Source organism: Micropterus dolomieu, linkage group LG01 (assembly GCF_021292245.1).
Source record: "Micropterus dolomieu isolate WLL.071019.BEF.003 ecotype Adirondacks linkage group LG01, ASM2129224v1, whole genome shotgun sequence".
Taxonomy (NCBI): Eukaryota; Metazoa; Chordata; class Actinopteri; order Centrarchiformes; family Centrarchidae; genus Micropterus; species Micropterus dolomieu.
The window spans coordinates 10,833,707-10,856,575 of record NC_060150.1 but is presented as its reverse complement, the minus strand read 5'-3'; the positions used below and the strand labels follow the sequence as shown (position 1 = coordinate 10,856,575).

The window sequence follows — 22,869 nt, the reverse complement described above, 5'->3', positions numbered from 1 at the left end:
TATATCGAATCTGTAGAGCTGCAAACTGGTGTTAAAAAATGGTGTATTTCTGAATACACACACACACAAAAACACACACACACATATATACATATGCCGCCTGTACAAATAGTGACCCACTTATCTGGGCAGTGTGAGATTACCCCACAATAGAGCATGTGTGTGTGTGTGCGGGGGCAGAAAGATGAGCTGGAGGCTCCATTGTTGCTGTGCATCTTTCCGCAACGCCATTAGCACGCGCGCACACACACACACGCTTCTCCTCCCCACAGTACGCACACACATCCTCATCACAGCGTAAGGTACTGACACGTTTGGGAACACACAGTTGGCAGGACAGCAAGTGAACACATGTATGCGCTCATCATAAACACATTTGCACATGTTGTACATCCAATTTTATAGGAATTGCACTGTGAAACTACAATACTATACAATAACATGAAACCCTTGTATTTCTTCTTCACTACAACAACACATGTATTATATAAGAGATGTCATGTGGGGATGTACACACACGCATATATACACTACCCTGCCTTTCTTTAATGCTCTGAAATTAAAAGATCATGCCATAATGCCCAGCGTAATCCCTGATTGAGAGCGCTCCTGTTTATCTAGACATAAAAACAGCAGCTTTCCAATTTGGGCACCCTGCTGGTGCTCAGCCAAACAGCTCGCACCGCTCTCTGCTCATATCTTAACACATCCCTCCAACTATGTGAAATGACTACCTTTATGTCCTTAACCTTAGATTGATTGCAGCACTGTATGGGTGTGATTAGTTATTATTGTGCTAACACAAAACACACTCTTTCACTTACATATTTATAGCTTTATGATTATGTTTATTAGCGTGCATTTTTTCCATCCACTCTAATTTCCACACACATTTACCTTCAAACTACCATAAAACTTAAATTAATAGCCCAGGCTTTTATTCACTAAAATCACTGAACTGACCTGACCTATATTTGGGAGAGGCCTTTAATTAATTTCCCACAAAACTCTTGCCCAGCAAAGATGTGAAATAGGCTACGGTGAAACAGTTTATTTCAACTAGTATGAATATTACTAGTTGAAATTTTGACGAAAAACAGTTCGTAACCCGGATGCGAGTGAACGCTGGCGCAACTTGCTGCCGCTGCTCGCCGGTAAACCTCGTATCTTTTAACTTTCAGACTTACCTTATGGTTCTATAACTCAATCGGACAGTGTAATTCCCTTCATACGGAATACTCTTACAATCTGCCGGCACTACTGTTTGTCTGAGCCTTCATAGTTATATCACATGTTCCGTTCTGGTCTGAGCCTCATCTTGCGTGTTCACGCCGCTTAAATCCCCATCTATAAACTTCAGCTGGTCCAGAATTCAGCTGCTCGCATCATAACTCGAACACCCTCCATCCACCACATCACTCCTGTTCTCCAACAGCTTCACTGGCTCCCGGTCCTGTCCCGTATCCAATTCAAAGTCCTTCTGTTAACATTCAAGGCCATCCACAACCTTGCCCCTCCGTATTTGTCTGATCTCTTACAGGGTCCAGCTTCCACCCGCTCCCTTAGATCCTCTTCCTCCATACACCTGTCTTTCCCCCCCGCTCATCTCACCACAAGGCGGAGCAGAGCATTCAGCCGCTCTGTCCCCCGTCTCTGGAAGTCTTTACCACCCCAACTTAGAAACATCGATTCATTCTCCCATTTTTAAATCGCAACTCCAAACACATCTGTTTAAAACTGCCAACCTCATTTGATGTAAATTCTTTGCTTTTAGCTTGTTTTAATGTTCTTAGTTTTGCTGCTTTTAAATCTTTGCATCCGTGTACGGTGTCCTTCAGTGCCGGGAAAGGCGCCTTAAATAAAATGTATTATTATTATTATTGTTACTACTTGTATAAAAATTAAATAACATATCAATACAAATCATTCATTTGATCTGGCTCCGATAGACAGTTAAAGCACTTTATTTTTTTTTTTATAGGCAGCAAGGTAACGAAAACAAGCTAGAATCTAACGATGTATATGGCCATACATACAAAAGTTTAAACATTTATTTTTCTGTGCACGCTCTAAACAGCTTAGAACTAGCAAAAGCGGGTGATCTGGTGGGCTTTTATTCATCCAAAGAACATCTATAAAAATCAGACCCGGCGTCTAATGGAGACTTGCGTTTATTTCTCAAAATGTGTACCCACACCAGACCAGTAATGGGACTAGGCCATTAACTGAAATTTTATGGTACACATTTCAAAATGTTCAGTTTCTTTCTTCAAAAATTGAGTAGCAAAAAAACGGCTACCTGTGTGACTAGAGTGCCTGTGTGAGTATTACTGTACAACTGTTACAAATTGTGCTGCTACTATTACTAGCACTAGTAGTATATGACTTCTAAGTTACACTACCAGTACTCTGGTCAGATTTGTTTTCTTCTTCACTAAATTACATCTTTTGCTCTATTAAAAAAGGGGTTGTAGAAAAACAAGGTCCTCAAAGTAAAGTGGTTTGCATACCAATATTCAGGTACTATCTTGGCTCTTGTGTCAAAAAAAAACACAATAATACCAAGCTCTACCAGTGTGGCTACTGCTACTGACACTTTGACTCCCTCCTGTGTTACATATCAAATCAGCTAAAATTTTCAACACCGTACAGTGCTTTTACTTTGGGTTTACACTTCAACTCCTATCAGCACTTTCACTTTAGCTGCTTAAACAATGAGAGCCAGACAAATACAGTTCAAAAGCTCCAAATAATAAAAATTGTGAGACATTCAGGCCGTTACAAATGCAGTTTTGTAGCGGACGTGAGCACATGTATATTTTAAATCGCAGTTTTAGTTGTTTTGTTTTATATAATATGATTTGAATGTGGCAGGCTTTGTGGTCCCAGGATGAATGCTCAAAATAATTTGTGAAACTTGTCTGGAAACCCATCTATGCACAACTAATAAGTTGTCTGCTGCTGTTATTGTGTTGCACACTGCCATCCATGTTTTTGTGTTTTGGGTGCTGTTTGTAGTCTGAGGTGTGTGTGAGTGACAGGGCGGTGTGCAGACATACTGTATGAGAGATGAGGTGTTTGTGTGCAAGTGTGTTTGTGTGTGTGTGGGGGGGGTTGTCAGGCAGGTGAGTAATGAGGTGTGTGTTTCTGTTGTGTATTTGTGCTGTAGTCATCTGCTACACGTCAGGCTGTTGAGAAACAGCGTGTGAATGAGAAAGAGTGCTCGTATGTTATATACTGTAGGACCACAGCTTCAGTGTACTAGTCAGTGCTCCTTGACCCTTGTTATATCCATCACATGAAGTGACTGCAGTGGCCACACACGCAAATGCAGTACAACCCTCAAGGGACACGCACACAGATACACAGCATCCAGCTGCTAGCATGAGAACCACACACTGTAAAGACAGACACAGAAAAACAGCAGAATTTATCTTAGCCAGTTAAGGTGTCAGCTTTTTACATCACGGCTGAGGGACCGCCGGACAGAGTGTAACGCATTAAAGTCCGACTTTCTGCTGTGTTAACATGTATTGCATCACTGCAACTCGAGGTGTTGAAAGCCAGCCAAAAATGTGGGAGGCAGAGTGAGGGAGCAGGAGAGAAAGAGTGGGTGAGGAAAACATTATGAGGATTAAGAAAAGGAGGGTGATTGAGGTGAGAGGAGCAGGACTAAAAAAAAAGTTATTGCTGTTAGCCGGTAAAATTAAGCGTCTCGTTCATTAGCTTCGTACACGGCTGGAAGTCCAAATCAATTAAAGGCCCGACTGCATGTTTAGCACTGCTCAGCCAGTTTCATTAGCTCTTCTGATAAAGAGAAAGACTAAGAGAGGTAAGTGCATAGACCACATGTGAATCAAAGACAGAGAGAAGTGGGCCAACCTTGGCCTTCACCATAGTAGGCAGAAAAATCAATTAAAGGGGCAGGGCACAAATTTATCACTGTATCAGCCTTAATTACACTTTATCTAGCTTTCAATACCTCCTTCAAGACAAAAAGGGGCAGAAGTGTGTGTGGTACTTGTAATTGTTGAAGTGTGTGTGTGTGTGTGTGTGTGTGTGTGTGTGTGTGTGTGTGTGTGTGTGTGTGTGTGTGTGTATAAGTAAGTGAGTGTGTGGAGGGGGGGGGGTTGCAGAGGAGCAGTACAGTGGATGACGGACGATGAAGTGATAGTGTATTGATCTATGGAAGTCCATCAGGCCCAGGACTCAATATGTCCAAGAGCTGTGACGGCCTCCAAGTCATTCAGATACACAACACACACACACACGCACACACACACACACACACAGCAACTAATATTCTTTTTCTGTCTGTGCCATGCCTTGTACCTCCACAGTGTCAACTTTTTAGACCAGTTGGACGACAGCTTCTTGATATTATCCAGTTGATGTGGATCGGAAGGTTCAGTTTTCTCAACAGGTATGGGAGCATGTAATCTTTCAACTAAAGGATTTAATTACTAAAATCTGATTCATTAGCGTTGCATGTGAGCATCAATGTCATCCATTGCATTTACATACACACTAATTATTCTGATTATATATGCAGATTAAGAGTGATTTGAAATTAAGGTATTCTTCAAGTTCATAAATGATAAAACCCATAAAAGCATCTCTTGGAAACTTGAGTTATTGTTAGTGTAAATCAAACTTTCCTCTTAATCTCAGCATTCGCCATAATCAGGTTACATCACTGTATTGACTTACTCTAAATTAAAATATCATATCTGTCTGTATTTGCACTTTCCTAAATGCCAAACTAACTCAATAGCTTTTTAATGCTACTTGACACAACGTCAATCCAGAAAGCTGGAAAAGCACCTACACAGATGCATCCTGTCACAAAAACAAAATCAATGAAGACACCTAGTCCAATTACACATACCACCAACTACTGTCTTTATTAATAAATGAACTAAGAGTCTACAGACATTGTAGTGGCTCTGTGAGATTGTATTATGTACAGCAGTGCTTTGAGTAAAATGCTATCATCAGCCTGCTAACATGCTCACAACTGACATGCTGACGTTCTGGTAGGTCACCCTCATAGTGGCGCTAGAGGTAAAGTCAGGGGATCACCGAAGTCAGCAGGACATATCCTTTTAGAACCATGAATGAATGTGCACAATTTAGTTAATTAATAATAGATATTTCAGTCTTGACCGAAGGGGCGGGGGCTGATTGACAGACTAGATTTGAACTAATTAACATTATAAAAAATATTGTAACCTCTATATGTTAAATGTTGTGGTAATAGGTCTCAGGAGTTTTATAAAACTCCCCACATGTGCATTGTCTCTTCTCTATTCACCATATTATAAACCAGAAATGCCTTTAAAACATTGTAAATATTCAAAAACAATGCCATACCAACATCTACCAGTGAGCTAAAGAGCAGCTGTCTGGGTTTAAATAAGACTGCTGAGGTCTGAAGCGCGGCTTCATCTGTCAGGCAGCAGAAGATGTAGATTTTTGTAAACAGATATTTTAAATCATCTTTAATGAGCCTGTTCGCTCAGGTTCGGCCGTGCGGTTTGAAGCATATGAGGCCTGACGTTTTTTTGGACAGGGAATATGGGATTTGTCAGTGTGTTTACTCGCCGCCTGCTGATGCCTGGATTCTGCTTAGTCACTGCTTAGTCGAACACGGCAGGGGAAAACAACAGGCCTCCCGCTCTCTCCGTCTACGTGAGTTCCCCTAACGCATGCACGCACGCACCAGTGTGACCTCACACAGCCTCCGTCCTGCCCACTCTCCCACTGAGGGAAAAGAAAAGGTAGCAAACAAAGTCCTCCTTAATGGCAGCCTGTTTGGAATAGAAGGAAAGCACTTGAAAAGTCGACCCCTTTCAAAGGACAGCCTGGGGCGTGGAGCTGGACCACAAGAGGAATAGTCACCGGGTTTCTCTGTCTTCATCAAGGGCATGGCACACACCAGAGACGTAATGGAAAATGTAATATTTTTGTCTCTCCGTTATTTTTTTTTCTTCCTTTTTACATATTTCATTTATTTCCTTTTTGTCTCTTGGCTTGGTTAAAGTATTTTGCTCCTCTGCTGGAAATTCAATATTTTAATAGAACAAACAATGTTTCTCTCTCTTTTCCCCCCTTAAAAAACAATTAAATAATTAAATTAATGTATTCTTCAAATAACAGGAATATAATGTATCTACTAGTTTACATAAAAATGGTTGATTTACATTAGCATTTTTAGCTGGCTAGCAACTAATCACACCACACCTTGGTTTCAGTGCCAATGTGACTATGCTTACCGGTTCAGGAGATCCATTGCTATTGGCAACAGGTGGGGGCGTTGCCTTTGTCTCAGGAGGCGGGGCCAAACCAGAGTCACTGTTGCTCCTCACGAACAGAGGTGTGTCTGGGTGGAGAAAGATGGACATGTTGGAGGTCAGTCCGTTGTTCACCTGCATCATTTGCTGCCATGACGCAGTAATGTATTTTATTTGACTGTTTGATCACGTTTGATTTCACAAATTCCAAACGCACTGAGGATCATCGGAGGAGGTGGAGAGGTAGTAAGGGAAGTGAGAGGAGGAGGAAACTGTTTTCTTCCGTCTTTTGCCAACTTTCACACTAAGCAGCTGGCCTGCATCTTGAAATGAGCATCAGGGAGGCTCAGTGGGTAAGACAGACCCCTGAGGCTCTATGAGCTCTCCAAAAACATTTGACACCAAAACAACTTAAAAAATGAACATTTAGGGTGTCTGTTAGCACCTAAAAATGAAACAAAGGAAACTGATTGAGCAAAGCTAATGGAAATTCTGAAAACAACAGATGCAGGAAATGATGAGGGACACAAAGTATAATAACAACTTATACAAACAAATCTGTCCCTATATGATGAAAAAGTACATGGGTAAGTGCTTTGTTTAAGGGCTGTAATACATTTTTAGATGACTCACAATTCACGCAACCACACCCACAGTGTACATTTTCATACGACCAGCTGTTGCCTCTATGCCCCAAAACACGCACACATTTACAGGCACACACACACTTACCACAACCCAAAGGACCTTGGAGAGGGAGAGGTTACATGGGCAGGTCTGAATCCATAATACAACAATTCAAAAGAATCTAATTTGGACCTTTGCGCTGCCTCTTGCTTTTAATATCCACCCCAAAGGCAGCAGACTGGTATTTGTGGATGTAAAACCTGTAGCAGGGTGTTTTCACATTTAACTTGACAGAGAAGAAAATAAAGGGGAGAGAAAGGGGAAGGGGTGGGGGTTAGTGTGTGAGATAAACAAAAAGGGAAGGAGAGAGCTTAGAGACAGTGACAGGGAAGAAGGGAGAAAACCTAGAAAACTGAGAGACACAGGAAGAGAAGGCAAACAAAATTCTATTCTTTCCTGTAATCAATCTCTCTTTGGAGGGTCAGTGACGGGGTCCTGCTCTAACGTGGTCAGAATAGAGAGAGCAGGAGAGGAGAACAAGTAGGAAAGAAGGAACTGGCAGGGGTCTCTGTGTGTGTGTGCGCATGTGTATGTGTGTGTGGTTTGTGATTGCAGACAGATGAAAAATGGTGATTCCAACCATTCCAGACACATACAAATATCCTTTAGGGCTCAAACAATCCAATCTACATGTTGGGTCATCTGATGTGGTGTTCAGGTTTGTCTAATCATTTTTATTAATTATCATAAATGATCAGTTATTCTTTGCTGGAGTGGTTTTAGCGCCCCTTCCATCTGGCTGTTTTTCACACTCTCTTTCTATTTCTGCTAACACTGAAAGTCTAAAGACGCAACGCTGACTCACTATCACTGATGTGAGGGAATTCAAAAGGTGTCAAAAAGCACAAAAGCTTCAAGATGTTGGCGTCTTTTAATTAGGACTCAAGTCTTCTTCTGGTTTTTCCTCTAGCTTCCAGTTTCGGATTTTTCACTTAACTGAGGAAATCAACAGAATGTGGTCTAATCTGATTTAGAAAAGCAGACTTTATGTGGGAACTACACAGAAAACAATATTATTTGCAATAATGAAATTTGCTTTGATTTAACACAGAAACATCTGGGGGGGAGAAAAAAAAAAGGTATCTTCTCAGAGCTGGCATCAAAAGGCATCAGAAAAATACATCAGACGCTGTAGACGTATCAATGGCTTCAGATCGCCCCATCAGATTGTCTATTAATCTTGTATGCATCTGAAATAGGTCAAACACTGCAGATACTTTTCAATGTCATTAAATGAGTCTTTTGTTAAGGCGTGTTCAGACTGAACACAAAGTGAATTTTAGACGCAGGGTGTTTGAACACCAACACTTTCATTCAAACAATGCAACCTCGGAAAGCGCAATTTCTACTTCTTTACATTTTACCAGACAGACACATTCAAAGGGTTACAAGTTCAGAGGGGCCATGAATAGAAAGCAGTAAAACTCAATGGGTGGCTCTTGCTCTCCCTCCTGCAACCACCTGTTCAGTACAGTCATGGGAAGTGAATGCTGATTTTTTTTCAAAGACACACACACACACACACACACACACACACACACACACGTACACTGAACAGCAAGCAGGTATAAGGTTTTAAATAGGTAAATGCTAACACATGCATACTCGCACATTTGTTTGAGCCAGGTCTGCTAAGGTAATACTAAAAATAATCCCACCATATAGGGAAAAGTTGAAACCTACTCTTACACAGCATTGGCCTGCACAACATTAAATCAAACTGCAAGGACAATAGGTACATTAAGTACCACAATAACTTCACTACTGCAAGGCCAGCTGGATGAAATAACAGCACCTGTTAGGACCTGATCCCATAGATTTTAGAGATACTTTAAAGGAACAACTTATTTCCAAAGTGGCTATAATGGATTTTCAAAATGAGCTCCACAAATAGCCATGTCAAGACACCCCACACACACATATAGACACTTGACCAAGGCCGCTCCATGGTCACAGTCAGGGTCCATTACCCAGCGTTCAGTACCATAAATCCCTCCCCATTTATCCATTGGAGTGAAATCTGCCTCCATCAATCCTCCCACCACTTAGGGCCCGGAGCCCGGCCATGTGAAGGAACCTGGGGGTCACTAGCTTTGACCTCTGACCCGCACTGACCTATAGAGGGTTAAGTAGTGTCAGAGGGTCAGAGATATTGATGAGTGTGACAGTTGTAACTCTCTTAGGTCAGCCACAGTTTGGAAGGACATAAACAATATTGCCTCAGAGCTTTTACTAATCAAAGGTGACAGGGCTGGTGGAAATGGGGTTTACATGGGTTCCTACTTTCATAGAATGTACCGTTGTGTTGTTCACATACCTGACAAAGCCCATCTGTTTCTTAATTATTTACTGCGACTATGGTAGTTGCACTTGTACAAAGATCAATGTGCAATAAGTCTTGTTTCTTTTTATTTTAATTAATAAGTTTATCATTAGCCTACACATTTCTTAACGCATTGTATTACAACACCTTCTACCGTCAAGTTTCCATCCAAATGTAGCGAGACGCTTAATCAAGAAAATGCGAATTACTGTACATTTCAATCCACTACTGTTATGCAAATATTAGGAGTTGGCTGCATTGATTAACAGCTGTTGACACTAATTCTTCAGTCTGGTGCCATTAGAAGAAAAGGGCACAAGAAGGTGATGTAATTAAAAAGACTGCCAGTCTAACCTCAAGCAGTGGGAGCAGTGGGAACAGCCACTTTGCAGCGCCTGCGGACCAGCTCTCTTTTTCAGCGTCTGGTCAATGGCACTGACTGGAGACCCTAACATGTTTTTGGTGGTGAGTACCTGGAGAAACCCACACAGACACGGGGAGGACATGCAAACTCCACACAGAAAGGCCAGGAGGACCGGAGTTTGAACCCGTGACCTTCTTGCTGTGAGACCACAGTGCTATCCACTGGGCCATCGTGCCGCCCAAAGTTTAATCAAAACACTGGGGCCTTCTTATGCACTGCAGTATCTCCATGACCACAGCACTTACAATTGCTAGTGTTCATGAATCTCGTTATGTTTACTGAAAGGATGAGATTAATGAGATTTAACATTGGGTTTGGTAACTTTTATTTGTGCAATTTGTGTTACACATTATGAGCGGGCCCTGGTTGCCCCGGCCTTTCTGAGTCATTAGAAAAAAATTCTATGACAGATGGCAAGTAAAAAAAAAAAAAAAAAAAAACCGAATTAAAATTAAAAATGAAATATATAGAATATTACACATACAGTGAAGAAATTGCTTACTTTGAATGATGAATTATTTAATCTCAAAGCGCTTTTCGACCAAATTGTTTTAGATTTGGTCTAAAAGTCAGTCCTAGAGCAGCAGTGTCTGTAGCCCTATGTGAGCAGAATTTTCATTTATTTTACAAACTTTACCATGCAGTCTACTGCCAAATGGGCGGCGAGGAGGGGGAAGCACTAAACTTTGGATGTATTTTAGGTTCGCTAATTTGATGGAACTGTACAGCCACAACCACAAGGTACCCTGCAGCTTTAAATAGACCCCGGCCACCAAACTAATCTCGGTGCCCACTTCAAGGCCAGAAAAACAAATGGTAACCCATTGAAACACACCCAAGTTATGTTCCTCCCTTATCTTTCCGCTGAGATTTGTGTAATTGGAGAGAGCCCTTGTGAACTTCGTCAGTTCTGTGTTTATCTGACTGCAACTCTCCATCTGCGGCTCTCTGCCTAACTAGGCTGCTTATGCAATTCTGGGAACACAGAGGTTTATTTTAAGAATTTCCTCCTTGTTTTCAGTTCTGTGAAAGTTCTGTAACGCTGCAGTGTTAGTTCACTGCCAGGGCAGGAAACAAGGATGCATCATGTTTCTGTCTGAGTGTGTGCGCGCGCGTGCGCGTGTCTTTGTTTGCATGCAAGTGTGTAGACTATATATACACATTTATTATGAACAGTGATTGTGCTTCTGTGTGTATTTGTATGCATGTGTGTTGTTTGTGTGTGCACGTGTGTGTGTGCGCATGTGTGTGTGTGTGTGTGTTTTCATGCCACAGGCCAGGGTGGTCTTGTTGCTCTCGCTCAATCGATAGAGCAACCCAGCTCAGGCTGCTCATGGGATGATGCGATAAGGACTCTCTTCCTAGAAGAGAGAGTGTGAGTGTGTGTGTGTGTGTGTGTGTGTGTGTGTGGTAGCAGATCAATGCAGGTCTAATCATCCCACTGGGGCAGCGTGAAGTCCAATCACCTTGTTCAAACAAGCAGCCCAACCTGACACACAAACACTTTGATGCCTGACTGATTACTGAATTACTTCTTCTCCTGTCCACCACCATTCAGCGCGATTACATGCACACTATAACCAGGTTGTTGTGAATAATCACATTAAGTTAATTGGTGTGATTAAAGCATTCATGTGGGTCGCAGTGACCCAATTTTCCCAGTAACACCAGTTCACATGATTTTTTGATGAAAGGGTTAATGTCCAGAAGGACAAGTTGTAGCCTACCTGACACATCTTTTTCCTCCCACAGCTGCTAGCCTGGAATAAAGTTCTGAAAATGACACAGTGATACAGCTCGCAGGTTATGTTTACTGACGTTGACTACAATGACCTAGTTAAAGTGTTAACATACGTGACAGCTGCAGTACAATGTTCCGTCAGCCTGTACTGTTTAACCGGTTGGCTGTTTGTGCTACTTCTCACACAATTTGAAAAAGTAAAATTGTCCCAACATACACACACACATACACACATGTCTTCAAACACAAGTACTACACTAATAAAATCTTGAAATCTACCCTGTCTGACTGTCTCCATCCCTTTGGAAATTATGTTATTACAACCGGCTCGCATACAACAGGTGATGTAACACCCAGTTAACAACCAATCTTGTTAGAGCAAAAAGGGAGCGCAAACGCACACAGACACACACTCCCCTAAGAGCTTTCCCAGCAGAGGATGGGTGACCGGTTTTGGGTGTGTTGGGTTGTTTAACTTGCATGTGTGCTAGTTCTTTTGTCAAATTGTTTGTGTGTGCGCGTGTTCCTGTGTGTGCTTGCATGCATGTCTGGATGACAAAAGCTGCTTTATTACATCAGTCTGGCTCTGTAGGAGGGACGTCACAGGGTCAAATCATAACTAAGTTAGTCAGGGTTCAACAGGGCTGAAGAGCAGGTTGGAGGGTGGAGGCAAGAAGAGGTCCCACTGGGTGGGGGTGGGGAGCTGCTGGAATTAGTCCATTCACTCTCGGCTGGACCCCGGGGTATGCTAACAGGCTATAGTGATAATCTAGTTAGAGCTTTAAGCCATGAAGAGACAGGGAGAGCAGGGCAGAATGGGAGGGTTGGGATGGAGAAGGTATCGGGTTGGGGTGGAGGGTGATGGGTCAGGGCCTAGAGGGCCGGGTGGTGAGGTGGATGGCAGGTGGCTGAAGCTGAATAGTAGAGTAGGCAAGAAATGACTCAGTGGAGTGGAGAGGGGGGCAGATAACGGGGCATAGGGCAAAGTGGGCAGAGGGAGAGGAATGGCAAAGGGCAGCTGTGTGTGTAATGTGTGTGTATGCGGGAGGAGGAGGAGAGTCACACTGTTTTTCTAAAGTCAACAGATGGAGAGAGGAAAATGAAAGGGGGTGACAGACAGGGTGGCCCAGTGATTAGATAGACCCTTCCTAAAGCACACTCAAGCTCATAAAATCCTTTTTCTTGTCCTTTATCTTTCACTTTGTCTCTCGTCATTTAAAAAGTAATTAATACAAGGCACTGAAAAAGAATGACACGTCTAAAATCATGCTCTAGATTATTTACAGTGAAATGTATATATAGCCAGAACAGACTGTAGCCCAGACAGAGCAGATATTTCCCCAGAGGCTCCCTTAGGCATCTGACTGACTAGGCAAGTGATGATGTCTCCCACTGGAGATGCACCATGACCCGGTTACTTGTTCACTAAAAGTAAAAATGGCCTTCTTTCCTAATTTAAGCTAATTTAAAAGCTGTATTTTTATATCATATGCACATATACACTATTTGTCAAACTGTCATTCTCACTCTTACCTTGTAGCGCCCGCCCTGTGGTAGTGACCTTGAACACACTGAACAGTTAACGATTTATTTTTTTTGACTCTGACTCTAACCTCGGACTTTACAAGCAAACACAGAATTTCCCTGCAAGAGTTGCTCTCTTATCTGAGTTCTCACTGCCCTGCCGCGGCTTAGCTGTCTCTATATCAGAGCGGCAGTGACGTAAAGTGTACAACAGGAGGCTTGGAATAAGTGTAAGCTCGGGTGTGAGAATCACACATGTACATATCATCCCTGGATGGGCTTGGTCAGGCTATAAAATGACAATGACATACTGAGTTAAGCGTTCATTTATCAAGATATTTACTATTTCAGAAGCAGAACCGGAGTATATCCATCACCTTAATGGTGCACGGAGGGAAGCTTTTGTCAGTAAAACAAGGATAAAGACATGACAAAGACAAAACGAAGGAGCAGCGTGGCTCTTATTAATATCTTGTTCACCTTAATAGATGTCCCCTTACAAAAATGTGACTTCATGGCCCAATATGATGCAGCGGCAGGACAGAGGTGAGTAGTGGTACATACTTAATGGTCTCTCAGAAGTACAGACATATGAAGGGAGCAGAAGTTAGACTTACATTTTAGTTTTAACACACTTAAATATATATGAAAATAATCCCTGAAGCGCTGCCTTCGAGGCTCTCAGTCTGAGCAATGTGTGAAAACAAGAACAAACTAAGTAAAGAACGCTAAGTGAGGACGGCAGGAGAGAACGCTGCATCAACACTGCATCTGTTTTCACACGCCATCATGTTACAGGCACAGATCTCCCTCTACACAGTTGGGTTCAAGCTTACAGCTGTTCCATAAATGTACTTTCTGACTCTTTCACACACACCCATGTACACACACCTCCGGCTGTCTCACCGAGACACACTTTCTCATGTGCACAAAAATAAAAATCGCGAACGTGTTGATTGAGCACTGCTTTAGCTCGTCAGGTGTTTTTGTCGAGATGTTTTTGCAGAAACTTCTCTTACATTCAAAACAGCAACATCTCAACAGGATATAGAATTCTTATCATTTAAAAATCTACTATAATTGAGTGAGTGATGTATTTTCATGAGTTGAAGCTGAAACTTTTGTTTATAAATTTAAACCAAAAAACAATTGCACAAGAAAACATTACAGCAGATCTGACATACTGGCTTTGAGGATGGCCTCGTTGACTTCAATCTCTCCTCTGGCTGGCTCCTGGAACTGCAGGTGGGGATAGTATTGGAGGGGTTCAGGGCTGGGGGCGGCATTGGAGTAGCCGTTGGACATGCTCTCTCTGGGACTGTCGGTCCTCCCGCGCTGGACTTTGTCGAACACTGCCACGAGCTGGAAGAGATACACACAACTGTGTCCTAAATATATTCGAAAATATTAAACATAATGTGCACATGATTTGAAATGAACAAGCTTTTCCTCAAGATAAGCATGACAGTCCAAACATTGAGATTTCTGGCATGGGAACAATTTGGAAACACACAGCCAGGTTATATAGTGCCTCCACTGTGCCATGATCACAGTGAGGCTGTTATGTGATTTATCTTGCCAACAGTGGGGATGCAACCTGCTTTGTTCTGCCAAGTGTGCAGATGTGTGCGTGTGTGCGTGTGTGCGTGTGTGCGTGTGCGTGTGCAAGGCAAACAAACAGAGCTGGATTCACAGCTCATTTGCTCTCAAACCTCTTACAGTTCATAACAAGCCAGCAGATGCCACTTCAGCAACACAATAACTTCCTTCTTTTTGAACAAAAGGAAAAGAAATCTGATTCTGCACAGGCCCGGTTCGGAGGAGTTAACACATACGGCGAGGCGAGGCGAGGTACGTATCTATGAAATTAGCAGTCAAATGAGATCTGACACGAGAATGAGAAGCTGTCAAACACAATGACACGGCTGCCACAATGAGACGGCGGGAAGAGACGGGGGCGGCCAAATGAACAGGGGATGGAGGGCAGAGGGACAACAAACAATCCTAATTGAGACAGGGACATGATGGCAGATAGAGTGAAGGGGAATGTGTGTGTGCGTGTGTTGACTGCGGGGCCGTGCCACCACGGCTACGCAGTTTGATAAATGGGCGCGTGGCGGCGTGACGCTCTCATTAGACGGTGCAGGCGAAGGAAATGACCACTTAATGAAAAGCAATAACCGCAATGGAACGACGGATGGAAATAAAACAACAGACGAGTGGAGGACATCAATTAACAACAAAAGGAGCACGGAGGCTGTGAGTGTGAGAGAGTGTCTGTGTGTGTGTAAACAATAAGCACGGAGGAGGCGGCGAAATATGTATCATCCATCTCACCTCAACCTCCCGTGATTCAATATCCTCATGACACCTGGCTCGTGCCATGCGAAGGAGATTCGTCGACTGCATTTGTATTTTTGTGTGTGTGTGTGTGTGTGTGTGTGTGTGTGTGTGTGTGTGTGTGTGTGTGTGAGAAAGAGAGAGCATTAGAGAGAGTGAGTGAAAGAAAAGATGAGGAATTGAGGGGCTGGTAGATGCAGAGAAAAAGAAAAGACTGAACGCCAGGAAAACAATCTGATTGCACCGCTTGATGGATGCTTCTTGAGCTCTTTCTCTCTTCTTTATCTGCTTTCCTCTTTCTCTCCTTATCTCCTTCCTCCCGCCCCCCTGAGCCTCCGTCTCTCTTTCTCCAAACTCGCTGACAGCATCAATCAAAGAAGAAGTCTCAGAGCAAAATGCGATGTGCGAGCACACACGCCAACGAGCGCGTGCAAAGACACGGCAATGAGCCCCCCTCAAAAACGATTTATTCGTTTCGAACAACAACAACAACTTTCTTTTAATGCATGGAGAGGTGATGATGATGATGATGATTTGCTTTTTGGGGGGAGTTTATTTTTTATGGCTGACACAGGCGGGGAGTGATGCTTATGAACGCTGCCCTGCTGCTTCCACTCATCACTCAATCAAACACAAAGTATCAACAAAATTAATCATGTGTTGCTTCATTTGGAAAAAGTATAGGAAAGTGGACATTTTGACGCACTGTATTTCAAATACTTTGTAACCTATAACTTTAACCTATCCAGTGAAGGTGACATCCAATCAAAAGGCACTACACCTGATAGTTGTATTCTCTTTTGACAGTCAAAGATTATGATAAATTAAAACCACAGATTAATTACCAAAATTGATAATTCAAACTTATAATTGTTAAATGGAGCCAGGTCCATGCAGACCAACAGGGGGCCAACATGGCTGACAGCTGATGGGTGCTGACGAGGATCAAACTGAGTTGAGAAAAGGGGTGTCAGCATGTTAAAATGCTGATGGCAAATCTTAAAGGATACCATTATTTGAGCACTTTCTCTGACAAGCTAAACCAATACAGCAGCACAAAAGAGAAAAATAGTACAAGGTGTGGAAGGAAAAGAAAGTTTCTACAGTTTAACAAACTATAAGTGAATCCATCTGCCTGGCTAGATATTACGAAGAGTAAAAAGTGAGAAATTGCTGTGTTCTTTTCTTTTCTGTAATTTGAGTGAACGGACCCTTCAATATTGTAGGATTTGTCCCCTGTTGTTACGGCACAGCTGTGGACATCTCATTACAGATTATATTCAAGCAATCAGTCAGCAGTTCCTTGCAGACTACAATCAGTAATATTGTGAAATATTAGGAAAGGGGACCCGGGGGAAAGAGTACTTTTTAAAAGCACACAGCGGCCTGAAAAATCAAATACAGCAACAACATGCTCTTGTGGAAGACCCTGCGCCCCAAGATGAAGACCACCACCTTGAATGGTTCACAGTGTGTTTACTTAACACACAGGTTTCTCTTCATCCCTCCTGACTGCGATTAGTATTCTAGGAAACAAATCGCCTTATTTTTTCCTGCTGCGTCTGTGGGGGATATTGATATGGACCTGGGGAGCCTGCATGTCAACTACTGCTGAATAATGTGACCCCTTTTGTCTCATTTCCATAAGACATACAAACACACACACGCTCACAAACACACGCTGATACCCGTGCCAAATACAAATGGCTGAACCGTTAATATGTTACAATCGTCTGTAAATCACGAAGCAGCGTGTGTATTCAACGTGACCAGACTAGCTGGGAGGACTCTCTCTCTGTGTGTGTGTGTGTGTGTGTGTGTGTGTGTGTGTGTGTGTGTGTGTGTGTGTGTGTGTGTGTGTGTGTGTGTGTGTGTGTGTGTGTTGCAGAGCCAGAGCGATTATCATGACAAACATGAAAGCCATATAAAATAATATAAAGCAGAAAGAGAGAGATAAACACTGCATCAGTGTGGATTCTCGCCCATACACACTGCCTAGGGCTTAGAGTTAAAGAAATGTTGCAATATATGTAGTATACAACCACCCACACATATCCTATAATACTTTAACACACTATTATTTTGCTTTATTTAGATTAAACGATGCTGTTATTCAGATCATATCAATTTGTTTTGCAAACAATCCGTGTAATTTCCTTTTTGTTTTACATAATTTACATTAAAATGACTTTCTACGTTTATTTAAATGACTTTGCTGAAATGGACATTTCCAAGAATGCGTGTCAGAATGGGAGTAAACGTACATCAGTCAGTACATGTAGTTTGAGAGAACAGTGACAGTATAGTAAAATCAAGAGCGAGACTTTTTCCATCTAAAAGTGTTTTTATCCACACACAAAAATGCATAGGGTGTCTTATGTAGGGATGGGTACCGAAACCCTGTATTAGTATTAAACCAGCCTCAGGTGCTAAATTATGAAAGGCCGTAGTATCGATAAGCTCCGACGTTATTGGTTCTGCTTTTGGTATTGCAGAAATTAAGAAAATACATTTATTATTGCTACATAAACGTAATCTCACTAACCGTGTCTAATTTGTTAAGACAATCATCCTGATGCATTTTTGCTATTCCCAATCCAGAAGATATATTTCTCTGTGTGCTCTCTCACATGCACACGCGCGTGCACACACTCAGACGCTTCTCACAGAAACACGAGTAATTTGTCCAAACATTTACCAAAAGTGCATAATATACAGGCAGAGAAACGAACCGTTTTCCACTACCTAGCTTGTAGTACATCTCTCGTTGCCCCATCTATTTCGTCAGGTATGTATGCCAGCAACCTAGAGTCCATACACTGAGTTAACTAAATTATGCAAACATGGGTTCATGACTAAAAGTAACCATTTGACAGCTGATTGTCTGGCTAAGGGTGGTTCAATCACCAATTTAAAGATTGTGTTGCTCTATACCTCGTTATTTTCTGTAAATTATTGTTTATTCTGTTTGTTTTACATTTCCATCATGACATATTAGAGTCTATAACAGTGATTTGTTGAAAACACTGCCATTTCTAAATAATTGCTTATTTTATTCATTTTACATTTCAGAAAATAAAGCAATGTTAATTCCGTTCTTAATTTGTTTTTGTTTGTTTTTTTAAAATAATTAAAAGAATCGATGAGAATACCATTAAAGTACCGGATCGATTAGCAGTATCAGACAATACAAGCGGTCTATTTCAGTGATCGGCAGTTGGTGATGATGTAACCACTGACAATGCAGGACTTGACTCCCAACGCTACGATTAGTGGATGACCCCCTCTATACCTTCAAAACACTGAAGGGACCAATTCAAAACCATTACATTAATAAACTACAGTATAATGTTAATAATAAGCTAAATACAAATGAAAACAGATAAAAGTACTTATTTAACACCTGTGCATTTCTTGCTATGGTATGCTAAAAAGGTCTGTTATCTGAGGGTATCAGGAAAAATACACCATTTACATTTCATTTACTCATTTGGCAGATACTTTTATCCAAAGCGACTTACATTTGAGGAACAACATACAAGCATCAACAAAGCATTAGTTACCATTACCAACACCATTACACAATAAAACAGCAGCTGCTTTTCAACAGTATGAAATTATTTAAAACTTGATTGTTCTTTACAGTCATAGTCATACTGCACTAGAAAGTCATTGTTTACATACTGTAGTGGTAGCAAGCATCTTCACATAAAGTGTGAGGAGTTTTTTTTTTACCTATGGTAAATCAAGATATTGTGATTATAAAAATGGCTCTTTACAGGCGGCAGGGTGGTGTAAAGCCATGCAGCAACCTCCAAACACTGCTGAAGTGACCTTGTGCAGGTCACTGACTCCCTACCGCTCCCAGGCTGCTGTACAGTAGTTTAGCCTGACTTTTCACCTCCCTGCCACGAGAGGAAAGAGGATTTCTTTACTGTGATCAATAAACTCACACATTATTATGATCACTATTGCTGAGATTGCTTTCACACAGGCTAGGTTAGAGCCAACAGCCAATCAGATGCAGAGTTTGCGCACATCATGGTTATCATTTTTTAATTTTTAACATCCAGGATATGAAATAATCTCAGGTGTTGTAAACAGTAGTTGGTGTTTACATGCTGCAACTCACAGATGGAACAGTTGAGTTGTTTTTAATAATTGATGTACTTGCTAAGAATTAATTAACCAAATGCAGCACATACTGTATGGGACACACAGGGGAGAGTGTAATATGCTCAACATGGACACACACACACACATATATATATGCAATCTAGTATGTTCACATACTGTATAATGCCATTATTTCAAAATACACAGCACAAATACACAAATGGAATAGACAATAATTTTCACAGTTAGAGGATGAACAGTGCCACCTTGCTTTAGTCAAACTCTATTGCACGCTGGTACCACTCAAGCCTCTAGCCTTTACATAAGTATCAGAAACACCACACACACACACACACACACTTCCCTATTTCATTCGCCAGCACTAATCAACCCATTTTTCTTCCCCTCTCTCATCGCTGTCTAGCACTGCTATGTGTGTGTGTGTGTGGTACCAGTCTATTGAGATGCTCTGCTTTTGTGCTGTTGTCATTTATCTTACAACTGCCCCCCCTCTACTCTGTTTTCTCCCCTCTCACGCTATTCTTCATTCTTTCTTTGAACGAGAGATGCATAATTCAGAAGGAGCACGCAGCATCCTGAAAGTAGTATGGTAACCCAATCATCTCTCACACGCACACGCACCCTTGTATACCGTACACACACACACACAGCTTCATCACTAAAGTGCAGGCTTACAAAGACTATTTAGACGTCTGCTTTTTCAAGCGCAAAAATCTGAATCACAGAGAATAAACCTCCCACTCTCAGTGTCTTGACTTGATTGTAGAAAATGAAGGCCTTCACTACCTGAAGATTTAACTTAGTGTACATGTTTCTGATAGCTGAAAGGATTCAAACTGCATTTTACAGTCAACTGATGGAACTGTGCACAAAACATACTGTATGGCTCCTAACAGTGCATTTGTGTATCCGACGTTGTTTTTCATACCCTAAATTTCAAGCGGCTGAGGTGTGAAGAGACTAGAAAGTGGAGAAATTTCCCCTCCATGTTATGAATTAAATGCTGTTCAGCGAAGAGCAGACATGATGTGTAGTGAATGGGTTTCTCCGCGGTTGTAAAGCATGATGAATATTGACAGTGCCCAGGTACAGAGGGGTGACGTGTCTCGCCCTGACTGAGCTGAAATTTGGCTCCTGATATCCATGGCATCATATGCGAAACAGCAATCAATTTGAAATGTGGCACAGCCAGTTATCTGCCGTTTTAAATCGACTAGCAGTTAATTGTAATTAGTGATACTCTTCTGTATGAAGAGCAGTGATGTTGAGGTTGCAGCTGCTGGCTGGATAATCTAAGATACTTACACCACTGTATAAAATGTTATCATTGCCTGAGGTTCAGTTCACACAATGCTGTGATGAAATCTAATAATTTCTTTATAAAGTCTACCTTCTTTGTACTAACATGTTTTTTTGATTACTATTTTCCTCACTGATTTAATGCACTTTGCAGAATGCCTCTGTCCAGCACTCGGAGAACTAACATTGAGCGGTCAGCTTTAGTTTTAGGTTAAGAGCACAGATATATTATAAGAACTGGAAAATGGACTCTAGTAGTTCTGACCGATAAATCATATTTTTATCATAATCGTGAGATAAACATGTTCAATAAACACTTGGCAAAAGACTGCCAGAAATGCAGCCTCTTTCCTGCTCTCTGTGTTGGTGCCTCCACACTAGGGCTGTGCGATATGGCGATATCTATTGTTTGACGATAGAAAAATGTATATCATTTATTTCATTGTGTCAAATTCCACACCTTACCGTAATATTTTGGTGGGGGAACGGCGCTTTGCACTGCAGTGAAGTTAGTTTTACGTTGAAATTCGACATCTATCGAATGTCCAATGTAAAACTAATATCCACTCTTATCCATATTAACTCTTCACTGCCGTCTGTTCTTCACCGCGTGCCCTTGTTGCAGAAAAGAAATTGCATTAAATATAATGGACGAGCCACACAACACTATCCACTAGTGCCAGCCATGATGTGTGTGTCAGTCAGGTAGCGTGAAATGACTTGCCCACGGACACACAGCTTACTTTATAGTCCACCAAGACATGGTGTTGCTGTAGTAGCAGGAGAGCTGTGACTGTCGCTGTCTGGAGCTGCGGTGCTGCTCTGGGACCGTCTCATCCTCTCATGTTAGCTTTGCAGCAGCAAGTAGCATCAGTTTGCTAATCCACAACCTAGCTAACATTAGTTACATTACTTGCTGTGTCGCCGTGTTCACTCTATTATGGTATTTTTCATGGTGTTGGATTTCTCCAGAATCGCATACCCCACCTCTATAAAGCAGAGAAATATGACAGTTGGAAATGCCATATTTCATTGAATTTACAAAAAATGTTCGTGATATTTATCGATATGCCATGACCTATATCGGGAAATTAATTTTATGCCATTTCGCACAGCCCTACTCCACACATACACACACACATACAGCTGCGAGGCCACGCTGGAGACCGTGAAGTGAACCCGGTAAAGATAACTCCAAGATTACTTAAGCTGACAACAACTACACTCATTACGTGCAATAAAACCTTTGCGAGTAAAAGGTCAATACAAGCATAAACATTCAGAAAGCAATATTTTAGTCTGTTCTATGTCTCATCCACCGCTACTGTATTTTGGTTTTACACAAGCACAGCTCCCCGCGACCCTGTATGCAGGATAAGCAGTTGACGATGGATGGATGGACAAGCACAGCTTGCTAGCTTAGCTAACAGAAAATTGTTACCAACTAGCGAAAACAAAACCTGTCTGTATGTAGCGTAAGTGTTTAGCTTAGTTTTCCCACGTACCTTAAAATTTATCTGCAGGCAGTGAATCACAATATCAGAGGGAGGAGGAGTAGGAAGAACTGATGTCTCCATTCTTTTCACTCAGTATTTTGATGTCAGCAATGTGATTTATTTTACTGACATTTTAGACTTGTTTCCAGCAAGATATTAGTGACTTTATATAATGACTTTGCTGTTGTAAAGCTCTAGAAACAACATTTAGTTTTATTTAAAATATTCTATTCTAATCCTGTTCTGAAGTTAAATACAACCAGGATGACACAGGACCTGCTGACAATAGAACCCTAGTAACTTATAATAAAACATTTTATTGGCCTTAAATTGTCAAATGTATACATATCCAGTCTAAACATACTGGGATCTGCCTCTAAAATGACTCCAATGTGTATTTGGTTTAGTGTATACAGTTCCAATAATAATGGACACCTTACAATAAATGGTAAATGGCTGTAAAAGTCAATGGCAAAACTAATAACAAACACTACAAACAAAGATATACTTACTTCCACTCAAGCATGTATCAAAAACTAATCCATGTTCAAGGGCACATACTGTATACTCAAGCAACACAAACACATACACACACACACACACAC

General features: G+C 41.6%; 1 protein-coding gene across 4 annotated transcripts in view; it reads right to left on the bottom strand.

Annotated features, from left to right (window-relative positions):
* The window catches only part of pard3ba (par-3 family cell polarity regulator beta a), a 168,703-nt gene that overhangs the window by 113,472 nt on the left and 32,362 nt on the right, over positions 1 to 22,869 (bottom strand). For all 4 annotated transcript variants that reach the window (XM_046056761.1, XM_046056770.1, XM_046056789.1 and 1 more), the window contains 2 exons: positions 14,177 to 14,354; positions 6,276 to 6,382 (listed from right to left, as the gene is read on the bottom strand). In XM_046056761.1, the coding sequence (XP_045912717.1) occupies positions 6,276 to 6,382; positions 14,177 to 14,354 (285 nt within the window). The remainder of the gene's footprint in view (positions 1 to 6,275; positions 6,383 to 14,176; positions 14,355 to 22,869) is intronic.